The sequence below is a fragment of the Lacerta agilis genome, chromosome 17, assembly GCF_009819535.1.
Source record: "Lacerta agilis isolate rLacAgi1 chromosome 17, rLacAgi1.pri, whole genome shotgun sequence".
In the NCBI taxonomy this organism is placed as follows: domain Eukaryota; kingdom Metazoa; phylum Chordata; class Lepidosauria; order Squamata; family Lacertidae; genus Lacerta; species Lacerta agilis.
This window is the reverse complement of record NC_046328.1, coordinates 38,680,581-38,705,242: the sequence shown is the minus strand read 5'-3', so window position 1 is coordinate 38,705,242 and position 24,662 is coordinate 38,680,581. Positions and strand designations below refer to the sequence as shown.

The 24,662-nt window shown below is 42.2% G+C and overlaps 2 protein-coding genes across 2 annotated transcripts; both read right to left on the bottom strand.

The window, feature by feature from the left end:
- Positions 1-9,885, bottom strand: LOC117061471 (vomeronasal type-2 receptor 26-like). Its single transcript, XM_033174309.1, has 5 exons — positions 9,559-9,885; positions 7,562-8,449; positions 6,747-6,974; positions 5,886-6,012; positions 1-902 (listed from the first exon to the last, which is right to left on the bottom strand). The coding sequence occupies exons 1-5, from the start codon at positions 9,883-9,885 to the stop codon at positions 1-3; spliced, it is 2,472 nt and encodes an 823-aa protein (XP_033030200.1).
- Positions 9,886-13,847: 3,962 nt separating this feature from the next.
- Positions 13,848-21,092, bottom strand: LOC117061470 (vomeronasal type-2 receptor 26-like). The gene is made up of 6 exons (XM_033174308.1): positions 20,872-21,092; positions 19,640-19,931; positions 18,078-18,929; positions 17,184-17,315; positions 16,443-16,569; positions 13,848-14,749 (listed from the first exon to the last, which is right to left on the bottom strand). The coding sequence occupies exons 1-6, from the start codon at positions 21,090-21,092 to the stop codon at positions 13,848-13,850; spliced, it is 2,526 nt and encodes an 841-aa protein (XP_033030199.1).
- Positions 21,093-24,662: the final 3,570 nt, after the last annotated feature.

Below are 24,662 nucleotides of genomic sequence, written 5' to 3'. Positions count from 1 at the left end.
TTATTTGTTTCTTCTGTTCAGCTGCCCTCTGGTGTTCAGCTGAGGCCTCAGTAAAATAATATAGCATTTGGGGGTAAAGATGCACCCCAGTAATCCAAAGCTGGAGGCCAAGATGGAGAAGACCTCCACAACCACCATGAATTTTCCTTTTGTGCTCATGTATGTTGGTACAAAGGACAACCAAACACTACAAAAGACCAACATGCTAAAGGTAATAAACTTGGCTTCATTAAAGCTGTCAGGCAACCTCCTAGCTAGAAAAGCCACAACGAAGCTGACAATGGCCAGGAAACCCATGTAGCCTAGGATACCATAAAACATGAGGTCCGACCCCTCATTGCAGAACAGTACAATTTCTTTGAGCATTGTGTGTGTGTCCAAATCTGGGAATGGGGGAGAGGTTGCCAGCCACACTGTACATAGGGTGGCTTGAATAAGAGAGCAGGAAAGAACAACAGAATTGGACAACGGTTTCCCCACCCATCTTCTCATTTTGGAGCCTGGCTTGGTGGCCATGAAAGCCAGAACCACAATGGTGGTTTTGGCCAGTATGCAAGAAACTGCCACTGAGAAGATCATACCAAAGGCAGTTTGCCGAAGGAGGCAGGTGAGCTCTTCAGGCTTGCCAATGAATAGCAAAACACAAAGGAAGCAGAGCAGGAGGGAGATGAGGAGGGTGTAGGTGAGGTTCCGGTTGTTGGCTTTGACGATGGGAGTGTCCTTGTTCTTCACGAAGATTCCAAGCACCAAAGCAGTGAGGAAAGAAAAAGAAAGAGCCAAAGTAGTCAGACATATCCCCAAAGCTTCTCCATAAGACAAGAAGATTATTTGTTTTGGAAGGCATCCATCCTGGCCCTTGTTTGGATGCTGGTCTGCAGGGCATTCAAAACATGCATCCATGTCTGAAAAGGAAAAGACAGATATTTGTACATGGAGGCCCCGTCTCTTGTGCTTGGCAGATATCATGCACAAGTATTGAAAGGCCTTGAATTATGACTCCCAGATCAGTTCTATAGGACAAGTCCTTGTGTTCAGAAGAAGTCATTTTCAGCTATGATCCCCAAGCAATGTGCATGTTACGGTCAATGTGAAGACGTTTCCCTCATCTACAGCACTGAAGATCTGTCTCCAGCACGCACCATCGGGCTGTCTGGTTTCCAGCTGTGGACAGTGGTACCCTAACAACTCTAGTCTTTGCAGTTGTAACCTCAAAACTGGATTCTTGCAATTATTCCTGTGTCACGGTTCTTTGGCCTGGTTTGGAAGCCACAGCTGATGTAAAATGTAGTGGTTAAACCTTTAATGGGACACCATTAAATCATTTGTACTGGTTGGCAATGTACTACCAAGCTAGGTTCCAAAGGACCTTCTAATGCTTTACAAAGCCCTCAACCCCTCTGGTCTAGGCCTTATCCACTCATTTAGAAGGTCACAGTGGGTCTCTAAATGCTCTAAAGGCCCTCCCCCACAATGGGAGTCCGTAACCTCCAGAGCCACAAAATAAGTATTTTTCACAGCCCACACAGCAGTAGGAATGATTATGTTCTCTAATGAGTGTTTCATGGGCTTCGAGGCAAGACTTGCAAGAATCGTGTTCCAGTCTTCTTCCACCTTGTGTCATAGTCTGCAGCTCCTCATAATACCAAGGGGCTCCTCAGGTGCCACAATTGCCACCCAAAAACAGTTTTCCATGGCAGTAAATCAGACAACATCTGATACTACAGCATACACATCCGGGAAATTGAATTCTTATGTTTGTTTGCTAGATCATCCCTTGAATTGTTCACAGTATTTTGCTGTGAATTCGCTGGAATGGCCCTATTAACCAACAATATTAGAGGAAATTCCAAGCAGAAATTTGCGGGAAAATGGGATATATATATACGAAGTATGTGCAAAAGTATAATAATAACTTTGCTTCCATGCCAGCTTTCGAGTGCTAAAGGAAGGATAAAGAGTCGGAAAATAATGGATGTATATTGTGTCAAGAATGTATTAGAGAATATATAAAGGAAGGTGCATTGTTTGGTTCACATTCGGTATTCGTCGTCGTTCAGTCGTTCAGTCGTGTCCGACTCTTCGTGACCCCATGGACCAGAGCACGCCAGGCACGCCTATCCTTCACTGCCTCCCGCAGTTTGGCCAAACTCATGTTAGTAGCTTCGAGAATACTGTCCAACCATCTCATCCTTTGTCGTCCCCTTCTCCTTGTGCCCTCCATCTTTCCCAACATCAGGGTCTTTTCCAGGGAGTCTTCTCTTCTCATGAGGTGGCCAAAGTACTGGAGCCTCAACTTCAGGATCTGTCCTTCTAGTGAGCACTCGGGGCCGATTTCCTTGAGAATGGATAGGTTTGATCTTCCTGCAGTCCATGGGACTCTCAAGAGTCTCCTCCAGCACCATAATTCAAAAGCATCAATTCTTCGGCGATCAGCCTTCTTGATGGTCCAGCTCTCACTTCCGTACATTACTACTGGGAAAACCATAGCTTTAACTATACGGACCTTTGTTGGCAAGGTGATGTCTTTGCTTTTTAAGATGCTGTCTAGGTTTGTCATTGCTTTTCTCCCAAGAAGCAGGCGTCTTCTAATTTCGTGACTGCTGTCACCATCTGCAGTGATCATGGAACCCAAGAAAATGAAATCTCTCACTGCCTCCATTTCTTCCCCTTCTATTTGCCAGGAGGTGATGGGACCAGTGGCCATGATCTTAGTTTTTTTGATGTTGAGCTTCAGACCATATTTTGCGCTCTCCTCTTTTACCCTCATTAAAAGGTTCTTCAATTCCTCCTCACTTTCTGCCATCAAGGTTGTATCATCAGCATATCTGAGGTTGTTGATATTTTTTCCAGCAATCTTAATTCCGGTTTGGGATTCATCCAGCCCAGCCTTTCGCATGATGAATTCTGCATATAAGTTAAATAAGCAGGGAGACAATATACAGCCTTGTCGTACTCCTTTCCCAATTTTGAACCAATCAGTTATTCCATATCCAGTTCTAACTGTAGCTTCTTGTCCCAAATAGAGATTTCTCAGGAGACAGATGAGGTGATCCGGCACTCCCATTTCTTTAAGAACTTTCCATAGTTTGCTGTGGTCGACACAGTCAAATGCTTTTGTGTAGTCAATGAAGCAGAAGTAGATGTTTTTCTGGAACTCTCTAGCTTTCTCCATAATCCAGCGCATGTTTGCAATTTGGTCTCTGGTTCCTCTGCCCCTTCGAAATCCAGCTTGCACTTCTGGGAGTTCTCGGTCCACGTACTGCTTAAGCCTGCCTTGTAGAATTTTAAGCATAACCTTGCTAGCGTGTGAAATGAGTGCAATTGTGCGGTAGTTAGAGCATTCTTTGGCACTGCCCTTCTTTGGGATTGGGATGTAAACTGATCTTCTCCAATCCTCTGGCCACTGCTGAGTTTTCCAAACTTGCTGGCATATTGAGTGTAGCACCTTAACAGCATCATCTTTTAGGATTTTAAATAGTTCAGCTGGAATATCATCACTTCCACTGGCCTTGTTGTTAGCAAGGCTTTCTAAGGCCCATTTGACTTCACTCTCCAGGATGTCTGGCTCAAGGTCAGCAACCACACTACCTGGGTTGTATGAGACCTCTATATCTTTCTGGTATAGTTCCTCTGTGTATTCTTGCCACCTCTTCTTGATGTCTTCTGCTTCTGTTAGGTCCTTTCCACTTTTGTCCTTAATTGTGGTAATCTTTGTACGAAATGTTCCTTTCATATCTCCAATTTTCTTGAACAGATCTCTGGTTTTTCCCATTCTGTTATTTTCCTCTATTTCTTTGCATTGCTCGTTTAAGAAGGCCCTCTTGTCTCTCCTTGCTATTCTTTGGAAATCTGCGTTCAATTTCCTGTATCTTTCACTATCTCCCTCGCATTTTGCTTGCCTTCTCTCCCCCGCTATTTTTAAGGCCTCATTGGACAGCCACTTTGCTTTCTTGCATTTCTTTTTCATTGGGATGGTTTTCGTTGCTGCCTCCTGTATAATGTTACGAGCCTCCATCCACAGTTCTTCAGGCACTCTATCCACCAAATCTAAGTCCTTAAACCTGTTTTTCACTTCAACTGTGTATTCATAAGGAATTTGATTTAGATTGTATCTTACTGGCCCAGTGGTTTTTCCTACTTTCTTCAGTTTAAGCTGGAATTTTGCTATAAGAAGCTGATGATCAGAGCCACAGTCAGCTCCAGGTCTTGTTTTTGCTGAGTGTATAGAAGAAGAAGAAGAAGAGTTTGGATTTGATATCCCGCTTTTCACTACCCGAAGGAGTCTCAAAGCGGCTAACATTCTCCTTTCCCTTCCTCCCCCACAACAAACACTCTGTGGGGTGAGTGGGGCTGAGAGACTTCAGAGAAGTGTGACTAGCCCAAGGTCACCCAGCAGCTGCATGTGGAGGAGTGGAGACACGAACCCGGTTCCCCAGATAACGAGTCTACCGCTCTTAACCACTACACCACACTGGCTCCATCTTTGGCTGCAGAGAATATAATCAATCTGATTTCGATGTCGCCCATCTGGTGATGTCCATGTGTAGAGTCGTCTCTTGTGTTGTTGGAAAAGAGTGTTTGTGATGACCAGCTTGTTCTCCTGACAGAACTCTATTAGCCTTTGCCCTGCTTCATTTTGAACTCCAAGGCCAAACTTGCCAGTTGTTCCTTTTATCTCTTGACTCCCTACTTTAGCATTCCAATCCCCTATAATGAGAAGAACATCCTTCTTTGGTGTCATTTCTATAAGGTGTTGTAAGTCTTCATAGAATTGGTCAATTTCAGTTTCTTCAGCACTGGAAGTTGGTGCATAAACTTGGATTACTGTGATGTTAAAAGGACTGCCTTGGATTCGTATCGAGATCAATCTATCATTTTTGAAATTGCATCCCAGTACAGCTTTCGCCACTCTTTTGTTGACTATGAGGGCCACTCCATTTCTTTTACGGGATTCCTGCCCGCAGTAGTAGATATGATAGTCATCTGAACTGAATTCGCCCATTCCCGTCCATTTTAGTTCACTGATGCCTAGGATGTCAATGTTTATTCTTGCCATCTCATTTTTGACCACATCCAGCTTACCAAGGTTCATGGTTCTTACATTCCAGGTTCCTATGCAATACTTTTCTTTACAGCATTGGACTTTCCTTTCGCTTCCAGGCATATCCGCAACTGAGTGTCCTTTCGGCTTTGGCCCAGCCGCTTCATCAGCTTTGGATCTACTTGTACTTGTCCTCCGCTCTTCCCCAGTAGCATGTTGGACGCCTTCCGACCTGAGGGGCTCATCTTCCAGCGTCATATCTTTTATATGCCTGTTGTCTTTGTCCATGGAGTTTTCTTGGCAGGGATACTGGAGTGGGTTGCCAGTTCCTCCTCCAGGTGGATCACGTTTGGTCCAAACTCTCCACTATGACCTGTCCATCTTGGGTGGCCCTGCACGGCATAGCTCATAGCTTCCCTGAGTAATTCAAGCCCCTTCGCCACGACAAGGCAGTGATCCATGAAGGGGATTCGGTATTAAGAGAGGTAGATGCAAAGGGATTAGACAGGAAGTCTGATTTGTGGAATTAATTTTTTGTGGAAATATGAGTTAAGTATTTTATGTACATAGGTGATATTGTTATATGTAGGTAAGTGGGTGTAGGTATATGTATGTATGTATGCATGCATGTATGTAGGGCTTGTTTGTTTGTTTGTTTATTCTTTTTCTTTTTTCAAGATACAAATAATAAGACATAGACAAGATAATGTGGGATGTTAAATTTTATTCAGTAATATTATATCATAACAGTTGGATTAGGATGTTTCCTTTTTTTGTCCAACAAAATGAATCAATAAAAATTAAATAATGATAAAAAAAGAATTGTTCACAGTAAATTCCTTACCCTTTTGGTCTGAGATCTTCCCTTCTGGACACAGGATGCAATCATAGCAGCAAGAAGCCTTCCCTTCTTTCTTGGTTCTCTGATAACCTAAATGGCATTTCTCATTACACAGGGAAACCGGTAGTGTCTGTGCATAAATAAAATGAGATAATAGTTTCAGAGATAGAATATGAAATCTATAGTTAAGCATTAGGACAGTGATAAAGTAAAATGCTCTTGTTCCTTTTCAGAGAGCACTTTCTATGCGTCTGCAGCCAGAGCTAGTTGTACCAACAGGAACTCAATTTATCCAGTAATTTTATCCCCTTGTTAAATATGCCAGTGCTCTCAAGGCTGAGTCTATGGCTTTATCACTTTAGAGTGCATTCATGAATTGTTTGACACAGTTTCATTCATATTTTTCCCCCTATGGCAAGGCAATTTAGAACACAGTCAACTCTTGCTTGTCATGATTCTCAGCCCTTGATACAATCATCTTCCTTTTTACATGTTAACCATTTAACTTTGTTTGCAGTGATGACTGTTGCAACTGATACCAAGAACAAACTTAGTTGGTCTCTAAGGTGCTAACTGGAAGGATTTTTTAAAATTATTTTTAATTTATTTTTTACTATGGCAGACCAACACGGCTACCAACCTGTAACTGTTGCAACTGGGGTTCTTGAATTATTTTCAGAACATTCGATTATAAGGATTCTAAATATTTTTAATAGTTCACAGTTGCAATCACTGCTTTGGTAGGTAATTTTGGTTTGTGAAATGATCTCCAATAAGTGCAATCACAGTGGATCTCCCAGTCAAGTCTACATTGGCCCCATTAGGCGGGATTTTTACCACTGAGAAAATGACTAATATCCTTACCTGGTTGAACCTACTGGGCCACACAACAGCATCATCCTGGATGGTAAGCCCCTCATCTTCTGGAGCCTGAGGGTCCATCATTCCAACTTTGACTCTAAGAAAGGACTCGTTTGGAAATGTGACCCAGTTGAAAACATCAAATCCAGCTACTAATGCTCCATTTTGGTCAAAGGATATCTCTTCACCGGCACTATTGTTGAATGAGATACTTCTCAGAAAGTGGTGGAGCTTAATTGGGAATGAAGAGAACTCATGAAGGTAAACTAAATGATTCCATTTTACATCAGTGCGATTACCTCCCACCTTTGAGAGGTTGGTCCATTTTATGTTTGAAAGCGAATCCTCTCACTGAATCAGTTGTCTACTGACCAAGAGTACACCAGTCTCACCAGAGTGCTAAAAGGGGTGTTGGAATCGTATGTGGAAAAGCATGCAAGCTGCACAATTCAAAGCATTGTACCACTTTAGAGTAAGCCAACGCATGGAAGGCACTGCAAGAACCAGCAAAACCAAGAGAGTAGAGTTCTCAGGAAGGCCACAAACAACTTTTATCAAAGCCCAATGCCTTTCAGAGAAATTCCTTCATTAGGGGCATCTTAAAAGGGAGCTAGACACACAGAATTATGAAAATTAATATTTAAAAGGATTTAAGTATTGCACTTTAGAGTGACAACTATATTCCATGCACTGTGTTTTTCCAAGTCTTACTGGATGGTAACGTTTCCTCTCAATATAACCCCTAAGGAAGAATATAACCCCTATACCTAAGTCGTAAAGCTTTATTTTTTTAATCTGCATTGGTTGGATCACATTACCTGCCATGGTTGTGGTTTCAGATGCTCCCATGCTACTCCATTTGCCATTGTTCTGTGTTTGAATTTGAAGCATGCCATGGCATGCAAAGCATGTGCTACAGTATATAGAGCATTGTGGACGCTGTAGCTGTGGGCTGTCATGCTCATTTCAAAAACAGATCTAGGGAGGCTCTCAAGATTCTCCTCCCCAGTGCAGAATTTGCTGTCTATCTTGTCTAAAGTAGGATGAGAAAAGTAACAATCAAATGCCTCTTCCCAGAAAGCCCTGAGGAAGCCATCTTCTTTTAACAAAACAGGGTTTCTCATCTGAATAAATTTCCGGAATCCTGGAAGATCCTTTGAGTGAACAGCAAAGGATAGAGCCCCATGGAGGAATGTGATGTCCCAACCTCTTTGAAAGGGAAATGATGTGAAATCCATCTGGGCTATCATAATCCAGACTTTTGCCTTGCCTTGCATTGATATATCATCTGTTTCTGCGAGGTTGGGCATCATTCTCATGACCATAATGCTATCAATTTCACCATGAACGAGAACAACGCTGGCAGTGCTTCTCATAACAATTCCGATTATTTCAGAACCGTCATTTACCATTTTGTGGAGCTCATCAGAATAGGTCGCTCGGGGGAACCTTTTCACAAAATCAAAGCAGATACCCCTCTGGGAAAACATGGGAAGAACATTTCCCACAAATCTCTCTCCTGTGTCATCTTGCCTTGAAAGCACCCCAATCCACATCCAGCTGAAATGCAGAAGAACCCGGAGTATCCCATTGTACTGCTGAAGCCCATCTGGGAACACCCAGTGGAAGAAAAGTGTTTGCACATTGCTATTCATAATGGGAGAAGAGCCGTACATGAGCTGAAAGTAAAGGAAGCCAAGGGTCAGCTGAAGGAAAGGTAAAGGAAAAGTGATACCCAATTGTCCTATCAAGCGAAAACCAGTCAGATGTGTAGCAGATAAATTGTTATGATAGAATAAGGTTACCAGGCATCCTCATTTCCCGCGGACAGTCCCCGGATTTACAAATCAGTCCACATACAAAATCAATTGAAGTTGAAAAGTGTCCCTGGATTCATCGAAAAAAATCTGGTAACCTTATATAGAATGTAGAGATGCAGTACAATTTTGTTTGATCTGCTTTCTGTAGTGCACTGACCTGGACCAATGCAAGTGGACCTGCTTTTGGGTTGATTTTCAACTGCCACTGAAAAGATGCACTACTTAGAATTTTGCAACGCACGTGGAAATATCTCTCTTGTGCAAAAGATGCCGACAGAAACCACACTTTAGGAAGGAGTGCACTGAAAAGCCTTGGAAAGTGTGCAAGTTACAATTAAACGTTTTATTCTTTTCAAGAAGTACACACAAAAGGCATAGGTTCCAAATGTAGTCATTATGTGTGGGGGGCTTCTTTAAATGAACACAAAATGAGACATAACGAACCCGAAACATTGAAGGGGGACAGATATTTTGATTGGATGGAATTAGGTTGCTCAGTTGATGCACTATTTCAGAGATCTGCTAAGGATGCTCAACGGGGACCAACCAAACTAAGACAAATGAAAGAGAAGGCAAAGGGGTTGGGACATGGCTAGTATGTTTCAAATATTTTTGAAATCATGGTTGGATTGGATAACAGGTTGTGGAATTTAGTGGAGGGACTGGTTGTTTTTTTTACAGAACAATTTTGGAAAGATTTGGGAATTTGATTGCACGGTTTATATTAATTTTCAATATTCTGTCCGATTAGAAATTATTCCTCCTATGTTGTCTACATAGGTGAGGATGAAGAAAAAAAATGTCATTTCAGGAATGATAGAACTAGGTTAAAAAATATCACCTACCGCAGATGCACATGCACACAAACACACAAACATAAATATCCCCTATTGCCTACACACACACACACACACACACACACACACGGGCTGAAATGGTTTGGCCAATACCAAAAAGATACTACTCTATTGCGGTTATGATTGTTTTGTTCTTACTTGGGCCATCTTGTACACGGACAGGATTGTGGCCATGTCAATATATAAATCAGAGTTTGGCCCGCCAATGACTGCTAATGGAGTGCTTACAGCATCACATTTATAGTTAGGGGTGAGTGTTCCTTGTCCAGAGAGAAGTTCCATAGAGGCTTGGTAGGTCCATCTTGCACTGAAGTGGCTGTTATAGATGTGGAAGCCAAGAGTGACATTGGGTAAGAGTTGGGGGGTTTCATTTATCTCCTTTACTGCAAGTGCCAAGGCCAGGATATGCTGGTAGAGTTGTGTCAATGGCCTGCAATGAGAGCTGCGTGTCGCATAACAGTGCATCTTTGCAAAAATAGATTGTATCCCCCACAGCCCAGGGAACCGTCTGGGTATATTGACACACAAACTTGGACATTTGGCTTCCCTGAACAGCCAGTTCCTCTCATGACTTTCAGTGCTGCTAACCAACACAATCTATGCATGGATGGATGCACAACACTCCCCCCCTGCCCCAAATTGGTTTATGTAACACTCAGAAAGGGAAGTGTGCTTTAATTTTGTACATGTAAAAGAAAACATGATTGAACTGTCCAGTGAATGACTTTGGATATGAATGAGAATGAATGAGAGAGAATTCATAAAATCAAGTTATATTCCCCCCCCCCCATTTTATGTTTCTAATTGCAATCACCAATATGACAGCCATTTGAAACAGAGAAAGCAAATCTTCTACTGAGATACTGCAATGATATTTGGAAGTTTTACAGCTATTTCACACAACAGAATATGACTTAGGGCCCAATTTAAAGCAGGAATGTGTTTCTTTGTTCACAGAATGTAAGCCATTGTCCATGCCAACTGTGCTACTACTATTATCAATGCTGCTGCTAATATCTGGCTGTCCAATCATACAGGCATTGACTAAAGTTCTTCAGAAAATCACTTCCAAGTCTGAGTGATTAATGATTCCTGACATATTTGATAAAAATGAAAGCTGGAACCTAGAAACCCAGAGACTTCCATTTAAAATAACCAGAATGTCTTAACAGAGTAAATGTAATTTCTGCTATTTATATTGCCATGTGATAAAGTTGTAATGGCTAAATTCTAGAACTGGAACATCTTTACAGTATAGGCAAAAATTCCGAAGCAAAGGTTGACACAGCTTGAAGAAAGCATTTTGAGATATCATGTCTTCTCCAAGCCCTTACGAAGTACTAAAAAGGAGAAGATTAGTGGAAATCACCACCACAGTTCATTATCACCATGCAGTAAATGCATAAATATACTCATAACACATAGAATCATAGAATCTTAGAGCTGGAAGGGACCCAAGAGTCATCTAGTCCACCCCCCCCCACACACAATGCAATTCCTTACAAAGTATGATCGAAAAGTTCAGGAGAGGGAGGGTTCTTGAAGGTCAATATACCCGAAGCTATATAGATTTGCGACATAATGCCAGCAATGATGAAGTCTCCAGACAGATAATATTGGTGAAGAATTGGAAGTGGGTCCCTGATAGGACATTGAGGAATAGGAAGCTGGCACACATAGGAGGCAGCAACACTGATATTAATATTGGATACAGCACCATCTTGAATATACGGTTTTATGAAACTATTAACCTCTTTGCACATTATCAACAGAGCATTCCTGATAAGGAAATTCTCACTGGAACATCCATGCAAATTTCCTCTGCTCAGTGTAAATAAATCAGTGATCAGTCTGAGAGTGCCTTGTGTCTAGCAGCTTTGGATGGCACAGGGACTATTAATTGCATTTTCTAGCCTTGGTTCATAGTTTGCATGTGGCTGCTGTATAACTCCCCTGGGATGGAGAGAAGAAGCAGGAGTGATTATGATTAACTTGATAATCAGAGGCGAGATAATGACCAGTTTTGAGTTGTGGGTTTTCTATCAGATCGCAACAGAAAATCATGTCTCCCTTATCGTAGCCAAAGCATCACCCAGAGGTGCAAAATTTCGAACAAGGCATATCTATCCCTATGGAGGCAAAAGGTATGGGCAATCGCATTAATGCAAAAGCATACTAAAGACATGGAAGTTCTGATGGGTGAACAGGACACATTTGATGCTATAGATATGTTGGAACTCTTCATGTCTCACTGGAATGGCAAGGAACGCCAGATCTATACAGTGTAATTGACCAGACTGATAGAACATCAAGTGTCAAGGGAATGTAACAGGAGATATTAATAGCTTCATTGAGTCTTTGTTCATCGTTGGCATGTGGCTACTTGAATTTTCCTGGGATTTGGAGAAGCATCAGTTATTTTTTATTAACCTGATGATAATAATAGGAGAAATAATTTCCCTCAGTAACATTGCACACAAAAATATGTTTAGCACATCACTGACATTGCCCCCACACCCAAAAGAAGACTTGGAGATCTAGAAGTGGAGTAAAACATTTATTCGTTAAAATATAAAAAGTCAGAGGAACGGTGAATGAAACTCAAAACAATTGACTAATCAAAGTATGGGAGAAATCTTTACTAAATCTAGTAGGGACACATCCCTCCATCGCTCTGGGCTTGTCGCACAGATCAAGCTGTGGCTCACCAACTAAGGATGGGGAGCAAATGATTCCCTCCTTGGTATGTGAGACTCGGTTATGAAGTGGCACTGTTGGGAGGCGCCATTGAGCAGTGCACACGCAAGGCCCCCATCATTGATTTTGGGGGGAGTGATAACACAACTCATTGCCAAAGGTGCAAGGGACCCTAAATACACACTATTACATGCACACATCTCAGCTAGGGAACCAAACCGATTCAAACTTTTTTCATTGAAATTGTTCTGCAAGGTTGCAGGGGTTTCAAGGAATCAGATTGTATCTTGGGAGTTAAAAGCAATCAGAAATTTATTTCTTTGTTTCTGATTTCTCAATTTCTCAATTAAAAACTGGCAACAAGATTAAAAGACTCACAATGCGATCCTATAGATGTACACACTAATAAATGTTTTTGGAATATTTGTTTAATTCCCATGTCCATTCTGCTTCAAAGCCCTGACAAGACAGAAGTACTGTTTCTGGGGGACAGGGGGCTGGCAGGTCAGTGGGACTCCCTGGTCCCTGTGCCTCAGAAAGACCAGGTGTGCAACCTGGGAGTCATTTTGGACTCACAGCTGTCCATGGAGGTGCAGGTCAATACTGTGTCCAGGGCAGCTGTCTACCAGCTCCATCTGGTACACAGACTGAGACCCTCCCTGCGCATAGACTGTCTTGCCAGAATGGTGCATGCTCAAGTTATCTCCCGCTTGGACTACTGCAATGCACTCTATGTGGGGCTACCTTTGAAGGTGACCCAGAAATTGCAACTAATCCAGAATGCAGCAGCTAGACTGGGGACTGGGAGCAGCTGCCAAGACCATATAACACCAATATTGAAAGACCTACATTGGCTCCCAGAATATTTCTGAGCACAATTCAAAGTGTTGGTGCTGACCTTTAAAACCCTAAATGGCCTCAGCCCAGTATCACTGAAGGAGCATCTCCACCCCTATCATTCAGCCCGGACACAGGAAGAAGAAGAAGAAGAAGAAGAAGAAGAAGAAGAAGAAGAAGAAGAAGAAGAAGAAGAAGAAGAGAGTTTGGATTTGATATCCCGCTTTTCACTACCCAAAGGAGTCTCAAAGCGGCTAACATTCTCCTTTCCCTTCCTCACCCACAACAAACCCTCTGTGAGGTGAGTGGGGTTGAGAGACTTCAAAGAAGTGTGACTAGCCCAAGGTCACCCAGCAGCTGCATGTAGAGGAAGGGAGCGGAGCAGAGCGGAGACACGAACCCAGTTCCCCAGATTACGAGTCTACCGCTCTTAACCACTACACCACACTGGCAGGGAACCAGGCAGAGGGCCTTCTCGGTAGTGGTGCCCGCCCTGTGGAACGGCCCTCCCAGCAGATGTCATAAACAACTATCTGACTTTTAGAAGACATCCGAAGGCAGCCCTGTTTACAGAAGTTTTTAATGTTTGAAGTTTTATCGTGTTTTTAATATTCTGTTGGGAGCCACCCAGAGTGGCTGGGGTATAAGTAAATAAATAATAATAATAATAATAATAATAATAATAATAATAATATTTAACTCAATCAGAGGTCAGAATTTAGGCTTCCTGTGATGCCCTTCATTCTTAACCCAAATATTCAACATGATTCCCTATTCCACTGATATAAAGGATCCAGAAGGGTGTGTCTCAATTTGAATCTCGCACTATTGAGTAGCATGTGACTTAATCTCAAATATTTATTTAAATGTACCATATAGACTTGTGAATTACTTTAATTCTTTCTTATGCTCAGCTGCTCTTTGCTATTCAGATCAGGTCTGAGTAAAATGACATAGCATTTTGGGGAAAAGATGCAGCTCAGTAACCCAAAACTGGAGGACAAAATGGAGAAGATCTCCACAGCCACCATGTACTTCCCCTTGGTACTCAGATACGTGGGAACAAAGGACAGCCATACCATGCAAAAGATCAACATGCTGAAGGTGATGAACTTGGCTTCATTGAAACTGTCTGGCAATTTCCTAGCTAAGAGGGCCACCATGAAGCTGACAATGGCTAGGAGACACATGAAGCCCAACACACAGTTAAACATGATAGCCGACCCTTCATTGCATTCAAGCACAATTTCTTTTGGCATTGAGTGTATGTCCAAGTCTGGGAATGGGGGAGTGGTTGCCAGCCACACACTACATATTGTGGCTTGAATCAGGGTGCAGGAAAGGACTATGGAGATGGCTAATTGTTTCCCCACCCATTTCCTGATCCTGGACCCTGGCTTCGTGGCCATGAAAGCTAGAACCACAATGGTGGTTTTGGCCAATACGCAAGAAACTGCCATGGAGAAGATTATGCTAAAAAGTATTTGTCGAAGGAGGCAGGTCACAACCTCTGGCTGTCCAATGAACAGCAAAGCAGAAAGGAAGCAGAGCAGGAGGGCGATGAGGAGAGTGTAGGTGAGGCCCCTGTTGTTGGCTCTGACTATGGGTGTGTCCTTGTTCTTCATAAAGATGCCAAGCACAAAAGCTGTGATGCAAGACAAGGAGAGAGCAAAAGTGTCCAAGCTGATCCCCAGAGCCTCTTTGTGAGAAAGGAAGGTTATTGTTTTCGGAAGGCATGTATCCTGAGCAATGTTTGGATATTCATCTCCTGGACATTGAAAACAGTCATCCATGTCTGGAATCAGAATACAAAGAACATAGCATGCATAAATGAGAATCTCAGCCCATGCAACATCCATCTATCATCCATCTATCCATTTATTCATTTATTTCTCCCTTTGCAAGAGCATTGGTAGCTCAAAAATATCAAAGTTAAGGATGCAGTAGGAATGGAATATATCCCTGTTACCAGATACAGGGGTATGTTCAGATCAGATGTTTTAAGGGGATGGTGATTTATTTTTTTTAAATGCATTTCCAGAAGGTTTGAAAGTGATTGAGAAAATCATACACCTCAGACTTCATTCTTTCTGCACCACATTTCTGTGCATATGCATGTTTAAAAATATTTATATATTTATTAAATGTTTTCAGTGGGAGAATACAGTTGTATCTCAGTCAGAATCCGTTCCAGAAGTCCATTTGAGTTCCGAAACTTTCAAAAAACAAATTGTGGCTTTTGATTGGCTGCAGGAAGCTCCTGCAGTGAATTGGAAGCCACTTAAGCCCCTTTGGATATTAGGCTTCCAAAATTTCAATTGTTCAGGAGCCAGAATGTTCAATTCCCAAGGCGTTCGGGAGCCGAGGTACAACTGTAATGTGAAAGAAAAGAAAGGAGAAAAACAACCAAAACAAAATTGAAATTATGATACAATCCAGTATATAAGTATGCAAGTTATGCAATTATTCTAAGAAATGTAAAAATATTAAGAAGACATTATAATTTTATAAATGGATTCCAAGTATTCTATATTTATCCATGCACAATCTCTGTCTAAAAGCATTCCATTCATGTGTTGCAACAGATCATGTCTTCTACTCATATGCGCTTAGGGAGTTCAATATGATATAGGCAAGTCTTTATCAACCTCATGCGTCCAAATGCTTTCAACTACAACCCCCATCAACCCCAGCAAGAACAGCTTTTCAGCATGGGACCAATGAGAGTTGTAGTTGAAATCATCTGGAAGGCACCAGATTACTGATGTCTGGCATTGACATTAATAATAATAATAATAATAATAATAATAATAATAATAATAATAATACAAACTAATAATCCCCCCTCCCACAGTTCATTTAAAAGGGCATTGTATGTCAAGCAGCCCAAAGCCTGATTGAAGAATACAACATCAAGCACAGTAATAGCAAGGTCAATTCAATGAGTAAATGCAAAATTCCTGGAGTGGTTGGGTGGGTGGGTGGGTTGATGCAATGAAGAAGAGCTGGGTGTTGGGGGCTGGAGCAGGCTGGTTTAAATCCCCCGGGTGAAGACCTAGTTGTTCCCTCAAGCCCACCTCTGGAGAGCCCAGCTCTCTGCACCAGTCTCCCATTGGCCAATTCGGCAGGCTGACGTGGAGCAGGATGTCAAGGCATCCTGACATGGAGCAGGATCAGACCTTGACACATAGCCCAGTATCATTGGCAAGGAGGGCACTGGTTGTCCCACAAAGCCACTGCACTGACTTGTCCTTGAAGGAGTTAAGCACTTCTTGTAGCAGAAAAAATGCACAGTTTGAAAATTGGAGTTGCAAATCTCCTTGAACCATCATCCGAGGGGGTGATGATGTGCTATGTTGTCTTGTACAGAGAATAAAGTTTTAATTAGATCATGTTTGCTTCTAAAAACTGATGTGAATAAGCAAAGTCATAGCTGTTCAATTTGATGAGCTACTGATTAGATGGATTACTTATATGAAATTTCTGACCTTTCTGGTTTGAGATCTTCCTTTCTGGACATGGAAAGCAATCATAGCAGCAAAATGGCTCCCCTTCTTTCTTGGTCCTACTATAACCCGGATGGCAGTGGTCATTACACATGGAAAGCGGCTGTGACTGTGCATAAAAGAAAGAACAATGTGCTTACATTGAGATGTTATATTTTAGAAATTTTATTTCAGTCTTCTCTATCCAGTTAAGAAATGGCTTCACAGTGGGGTTGTGTAGTAACATCAGTTCCAGAGAACATGTCTGGGCCATTGAGAGATGTGACAGGAAAGATCAGGGAATGGATTTGATACAAAGAATCAAAAGCCACTTTCATCCTCTGAAATACCCCCAAATTAAACTGAGATTTATACCAGCATAGAAAGTCATCTAAGTCTCTACTGTGGAAGAGGGAACCATTGAAAGGATAGAGGATTTCAAAAATGCTCTTCGGCCAGACCAGTGAGAGTCCAGGATTGCTTTAGATGGGAGGTTGAACAGTCATCAGATTTTCTCTACTACCAGCAACCTTTGACTAGAACAATTAAAAGGCCAAAGGAGATTGCATAGTAATGAAATTTCAGCATTATGCAAGGTGAATGTTTTAGTTCAAGAGCATTATTTCACTGGGGACCTCAAAATTTCAAGACCATTGAACTACACCCATTTGAGTATCTAGAAAACTCACTTCTTGAATATTGAGGAAATTAATCAATACAGCCTGAAATATGCAAGGACTTCACCTGGTTAAATTGTTTGGGCCATATGATGAGATCCTCATGAATGGTGAAGACGTTGTCCAGGGAGGTCACAACATCTTTCTTATCTTGGAGAGTCGGAGGGTCTATCTTTCCAACTTTAACCCTCAAGAAAGTCTGGTTTGGGAATGTGACCCAGTTTATAATGTCAAATCCAGCAGCCAATTCCCCATTTTGATCAAAGGACACCATTTCCCCCACACTGTTGTTGAATGAAATACTTCTGAGAAAGTGGTGGAGCTAAATTATGAGGGAGAGAAATTGTAAGTGTGGAAAGGTGCAAAACAGGGAACTATGACATATGATGATAAATTTTTTTACTTTGAGTGTTCAGATTGTGTTCCCTTGGAAATCTTTATACAGGCCAATGGCATCAACAGTAACAATAAATCACCTAAAATTCCAGATGAGCTGCATTTCTACCTAACAATGATGATACTATATGATGATAAATTATTCTTCTTAATAAATTATTTCGGTGGAAATTGAGACTACCAGACTGCTAATAGAAGTACAGACAACACTTGTAGTGATGGTTGAATTACATTTTAAAACAAAGGGGTGGGAAGCTGTAAGAACTCTCTTCTCCTTTTCTGGTAACTACATCCCCCCAAACACACATACTTTCATTATGTTCTTTAGAATAGTTCCATTACAAAGCTTTGCCATCACTAGTTATAGTCAAACCACTGCTCAGCTTTTTATAACTTGCAATGGGCAGCGGGTTTTTTGTTTTTGTTTTTAGAAGACAGTCATTTCTTCAACCACCATTTAGATGCCAAAACTCTATCCTTGATAATGATGCAAGTTTCTGAACAACCTAAGGGATGCTTTTGCACAAAATATGTGGTGGTGTCTTCCACCTGATCAGGCCATTACCTGCCACTGTTGAAGCTTCCACCTTCCACCACGTGGCATTCCTTTGTATTTGAATTGTGACAAATAGCTGGCATGCAAACTATGCACTATTGCATTGACAGCATTGTAGATGCTGTAACTATGAGCAGTCATGCCCATTTCAAACACAGAAACAGGAAGCATCTCCAGCCTCTCATTCCCAGAACACCTTTTCCTGTCCATCTTGTGTGCCGCAGAACTGGGAAATGAACAGTCAAATGATTCTTCCCAGAACTCCCGGATGAAGCCATCTTCTTCTTCTGAAGCAGGGATTCTGTTCTGAAGAAATTTGCGGAAAAGTAGAACCTCCTTCGAATGAATTGAAAGGGACAAAGCACCATGGAGTAAATCTATGTCCCAATTTCTTTGGAAGGGAAATGATGTGAAATCCATCTGGGCTGTCATAACCCAAATTTTAGCCATTGTCCTCCATGGCATATTCTCCATTTCTGCAACCTGGGGCATGACTCTCAAAACCGCCATGGTCTGAATTTCTCCATGCATAAGCACAACATGGGTAGTACTTGATATGGCAACATTGAGTGTCTTGAAGCCTTCTCCTACCATGTCTCCAAAGCCACTGGAAGAAGTTAGTTTGGGGAATTTTTCTATGAAGTCAAAGCAGATGCCACCCTGGGAAAGCAGAGGAAGTATGTTCTCTATAAAGCTCTCTGTATTGTCGTCATCCTGGGAAACAACTCCAATCCACGTCCACGAGAAATGCAGAAGTAAGTGGAGAATTCCCTTGTACTGAAAGGCACCATTTGGGAACATGCGGTGGAAGAAAACAGCCTGAGTTTCTTTATTCATGACTGGGGAAGAGCCGTATATGAGCTAGATTTGGAAAGGTAAGAGAAGAGAAACATTTGCCGCTCTGTGAGTACAGTGAAATGGCAAATTGTGCTTTCCCCCCAAATTGTTTTATCCTTGAATACCAAAACCAATCCAGTACTAAATATCTATAAAGATTGATATGCGTGTAATGAATCATGTATATAATCTTAGAAAATATATTTGACCTGTGGTGCTGCTCAACCCATTCCTTGCCCACCACCACTCTGGTGGCAGCGTGGCTGTATAAGCTAGGGAAAACCTTCACATTCAATATATCAGATGGGTAAAACATCTCTGGAACTGAAATCATGCTATATTTAAGTGGCCTGGGAAAAATCATTTAATGGTCCAGCAAAGAAGCACAAGGAGTAGAAAACTTACCTTGGGTCACTGAGCCATGAGGCCTTGTCCATTTTTTGCAACTATGGGTACCAAAATGAATAAGATGATAGATAATTAGATAGATGGATAGAGATTATAGATAGATGATAGATGGATGGATGATAGATAGATAGATAGATAGATAGATAGATAGATAGATAGATAGATAGATATGATAGACCACAAGGTTTATTTTATTTCAGTAATATTCTGAATGTGTCTCTCTGTTTCATTCACAACTTTTCCAGTCTGCAAGAAGCATCAAGATAGTGGTGACTGAAGTTCAAATGACTTGTTCAACCTAGAGGTGCTCCACACACACGTCTTACTTGTGGCATCTTGTACATGCACAGGATAGTTGCCATGTGAAGACAGACATTAGAGTTTGGTCCCCCAATGAATGCTACTGGAGTATTCTCAACATCACACTTGTAGTTCGGGATGAACTTGGCCCTTCTGCAGAGAAGTTCTATGGAGGCTTGATAGGTCCAGCTGGCACTGAAGTGACTGTTATAGATGTGGAATCCAAGGGTGACATTGCGCAGGATTCGGGGGTCGGCATTGATCTCCTTCACAGCAAATGCCAAGGCCAGGATGTGCTGGTAGTTCTGGGTCAGGACCCTTTATCAAGTGTCATATGGTGAGAGTCATGTGTTACATTTTACACCATCGGCTTCAGTTCATCACATTCACAACATTTCAGTTCAGCGTATAATTAATTGCACATATATTGCACATAAATAGTTTTTAAGGCCAAGGTCAAAAGTAGTGTAATCAAGGACCTCCAATTTCTAACATCATCTCATTTACAAAGATACAGTCATTGTGTTTCAAACAGAAGCAGCAGCAATAGAAATTTGCAGCACAACTATACAGGCCAATGGGAATGAAGAGGATGTTATCTTATACTCTGACCTGTCTTTCCATGGCTGCATGGAAGCCCTATCCAGGCATGCCACTTCATTCAACATGTGCAAGCTACACTCCCTGATACTATTCCCTTGGCCCTCCTGAAACTCAAGCTTCTGAAACAGTTAATTCTGGACAAATGCTTTCATTGGAAAAGATGCATCAAAGCGTCATTCTTCCTAAACTCCTGGAAATCAACTTGTAAACTGAAAGTCATTTTGCTGTACCTCTCTCAGAATGCAGGGAATAAAACATTAAACTAATGCAAATATATATCACTGAAACTCAAGACACTACAAACAGTATTGTATCCCTCTTTATATCAGTTCCAAGAAATGTCCTACATATTTAGCATCAAAATGGAGAGATGGTGATCATCTCTATAAAGCACAATTGAAAGCCATATGCTGTCCAGATTACTGCGTAACGAGAAAATGATTAATCTGTAGTTTTCTCATACTCACGTTACAAAGAGGGATTGAGATTTCAGATATCCACAAAAATAATCCCCAAAACTAACTGGTTGACCCTAAACACAATCAATACAGCAACATACACTTCCCACAGTTTGCTCCCAAATCCCCTACAAAAGAGTAGCATTTCTGGGAATAGTATCCTTAAAACAATATGATATGGCTTTAAAGCAACATACATGTGGTCATCAGAAAGTTCCTGAGCCGGGTGTTTTCCAAAGGATATGGTGCTTGAAAATATGTAGATCAGAGAAATAATGCCAGCAATGATGAGGTCTCCCGACTGATAATATTTGTGAATAATCGGAACAGGTTCTTTGATAGAACATTGAGGAAGAGGAGCCAGCGTGCATATCCCCTGGGGCAGCAGAAGGAACACCACCACCCCAAATACTACCATCTTGCAGAGAGTTTAATAGTAGACACCAAACCATCTGCTCTGTAATTCTTGTTCAGCTAAGTTTGAATGATCACTCACCCAGCTGATTCAAAGGCAAACAATACAGAATAAAGAATAGGTGGCCATTCAGAGCTGTGTCTACAGGCCCAGCTCTGAGTGACTCTTAGGTATTAATAACATCCCTTAGTCTTTGATTGTTATTTTGCATGGGACTATCAGACCGCCCAAAGGATAGGGGGAAGAATTAGAAATAATGATGATTAATCTGATAATTGCAGGTCTGGTAGGAACTTCATCTGATTCATTGTTTCTCTACTATATTGCAAAAGAAAACATGTTTTTCGCATCTCAGCTGAAGTCTTCTCTGGGCAATGCTCAGTGGAAGGAAGTTTCAACTTGTTATAGTTACAGGTGGGTTCACAACTGAGGTCTTAGAAAGAAGAAGAACACAGGCATGTAGCTGGTTTGAACTATATTTATTCACTGAGGTGGAGTAGACTTTTGCAGAACTTCCAAATGGACCCGTACTTTCAAAACTTGAATGTTTTAGAATCCAAATGAAAAACCATATTTGGACCTTCTTTGGACTGCATCTGGGGGGAGGCAGCCAACAGAGCTTCTTGTGCCACCATGCCCACTGATTAGAGAGCTGGCACATGGGCTCTGTCTGGATGAAGGGGACAAAGCCTAGAAACAGACCAGAGTGGAGACTCTACCTCTATGGCCCACTTGCGTATCGAGGACCTCAAGCCACTACCCCCCCGAACTTGACACAGGAGACATGAATTTTGGTTTGGGTTTTTGGCAATAATTTAGGCCACAACTTTATTTAAATACAAATTCGGTGAGTGGTTGCATAGGCATTGGTTCAGACTACTGTCCTACCGAGACAGAGGCTGGCCTAAAACCAGCGATTGGGAGAATGCCTCTGAGGAGAGTTAAGGAGCGGGGGGAAACTACGCTTCCCTCTCCCCATGGTCTCAGGGACTCAGCCACGGCCCTAACCCCTACCGGGGGCTCGGACAAAGCATAAGAGTCACCGGATTCCTTTAACGGAATTCCCAGCATCATCATGATTCTGGACGGGTACCGCCCAATCCAGCAATCCACACAGGAACCAATGCCTAACCGCCTACCTTACAAGTTGTGACAAGTTGCTACTGCAGTAGGCGAAAACCAAATGGCAACAGCCAATCAGCCAGATGGAAAAATTCCTACTGGGCCCCTGCCCCAAAAGCAGACGACCCCATGACAGGCAGTTGCAAGGTCAAGCGCAGAGGCCTAAGAAAAAGAGGGGGGCGGGATGGGTGATCAGAAGCCGAAGCCAAGAGAAAGATCACCCTGCGTGCAGAGGAATATATAGGACGCTGAGCTGTCCATCACAAATCGCTACATCTCACTTTGCCCAGCAACACCTCTAGCCCTATAGCTGCTAAGGCCAGCTGCCGGCCCCACCCCCACAGGAAGGGATGTGTCTTGCCAGGTCCCGATCGCAACACATGCTCTTACTCAAGGTAGAACCCGATTCTACAGATGTATTTTATTCTTAAATTTCATCACCCACCCTTCACCATGAGGTTACAGCAAGTTGCAACAAATAAAAGATAAAAAATTTAAATAGATACAAAAGAGTAGAATTTCAATGTCTCCAGTTTCTCCTCCTCTCTCCAGCTGATCCAGCCATTCTTGGATAACACATGCTTTGAATATGAACACTGAAATGCTTCCCTAAAAAAAACCCTGTATTGCATAGTAATCACGTTTGGTGCTCCTTGTTGCGTGGCCAGGCAGAGTCCCCCGAACCCCGGGCAGCCCCTGAGGAAAATAACGACACGTGACAACCTTCTATGGGATTAAATTGGCCACAACTTTATTAATATTCAGGTGTAGGGAGACCTTGGCTCAGGCATTGGGCATTTTATCCTTCCTAGCCCCCAGCCGGGGTTCTGGGTTATTTTAGGGTTATCCAGCATGAGCGGGGAGTGGGCTGGCTCTGGAGAACATATGTTCAAGCAGATAGCCTACCCCCCACCCCTGTTCGCCGTCGCTGGAGGGGGAGGGCAGTGACGACCTCTGGCCGTATGGCCAATGCCTCCCCCTGAGACCCCTTTAACAGGAACCCTGTTATTGCCACCGCAATGGGGGTGGGGGTCACCGCCCCTCGCCCCCCCCATTTTGTAGATGGCTAAAGGTTGTGACAAAAGTTGTGATGAATTGCTACGGGAAAGGCAAAACCTGCCAAATGCAGGGAAAGTCCTTTCTGGCCCTTCATCAGTGACCTTGACATAGCAGCGCCTGTGTGCCTGTGTGGCTGTGGAAATAAAATGGTTAACCTGCAGAGTAAACGTTAAATGAGGGAGTGGTGGGTGGGGAAGCTCTGAATCCAATGGCCGCTTCCCAGGTATGACTCAACTCCTATTGTGTGTACTGACTAATCCCTCCTTCTACCTGGCCAATCCCCCCCGGCAACACCTCCCCAGCCGGGATTGGGCGGCTGCTTGAGTGGGTGGAGATCACAGGTATCCCAACCTGGGAAGGTGGTGTCAGACCCAACTGCCAGGAGCTGCACCGTGATCCCAGGAGGCTACACGCGACCACACAAAATGCGCACCCGTTTGATGTGGGGAGTGGTCATTGTGGTCTTCACTGCAAAAGAGAGAGAACCCTGAAGATACTGAGAGGCATTAGGAGAAATCGAGAAGCCAGAGTTGATTTCATGGAAAGCTGTTGTGATCCAGACTTTTGCCCCTATTTCCTTCTCATACACATTGTGTATTGAGCAGGATACGATGATTTCCATTACATTGGTTACACAACAAACAAATATCCCAACTTCTCTCCAGAGAAGGACAGGTTCACTTTGGCTGATCGGGTTTTAAAAATGGTTCAAATTACTTTCTTTCAATGTTTTGGATAAGGCAATGCAATTTCCTCTGCTGTGGCTGAGGCCTTAAGCAACTCAGGCCTGCGGCGCATGTCTCAAACTTCAACACTTGTACACTGACATCAGCAGAAGTCGCGTAAATCTTTTCCAAAGTACAAAACTTAAACAGACTGACAAATACTCAGCTTTTCTCCACACAAGCTATTAGAGCAACAATTATGGATTATTTTTCTGGAAGTGCAATAAGTAGACAGTTGCTTCTGTTGATTAAAAAAATAAGGTTTTGATAGTTTTAGTAGTTTCGCCTATTTCACTCAAAGATAAGTACTATTATAAGTCTGAATCCAGCCCAGTACCTCACATATATTTTCTTTTGTCTACATATTGAGAAGTCAATTAAACATAAATATTGTACATCAATGAGACTATTCTATGTTTCATTTCTTTTCAAACAGTCTATTCTAAATATGAGTAAGTCTAGATACAAACCGCAGTTCACATTGCATTTTATCTACAGTAAATAAAGAATAAAGAATGCAAGAGTAACTTTATTGGTACGCTGCTCTTCTACACAAGCAATCATGCTCCAAGTGACTTACCACAAAGAAAACAGGAAGACATCTCAAAATGAACCAAGTCCAAAAGTTTACTCATGGCTTTTCTAAAGTAATAGAATTTTAGTGGCT

Bases quoted from the DNA above. Each gene is read 5' to 3' on its own strand.
- LOC117061471 (XM_033174309.1), bottom strand. From the start codon at position 9,885: ATGCACTGTTATGCGACACGCAGCTCTCATTGCAGGCCATTGACACAA. The intron at 6,013-6,746 runs GTAAGGATATTA...ATTTATGCACAG, and splicing joins GGCCCAGTAGGTTCAACCAG to ACACTACCGGTTTCCCTGTG. The intron at 903-5,885 runs GTAAGGAATTTA...TTTCCTTTTCAG, and splicing joins GAAGATCTCAGACCAAAAGG to ACATGGATGCATGTTTTGAA.
- LOC117061470 (XM_033174308.1), bottom strand. From the start codon at position 21,092: ATGGTAGTATTTGGGGTGGTGGTGTTCCTTCTGCTGCCCCAGGGGATA. The intron at 18,930-19,639 runs GTAAGACGTGTG...TTCCAAATCTAG, and splicing joins GCATGTACAAGATGCCACAA to CTCATATACGGCTCTTCCCC. The intron at 16,570-17,183 runs GTGAAGTCCTTG...TTTTATGCACAG, and splicing joins GGCCCAAACAATTTAACCAG to TCACAGCCGCTTTCCATGTG.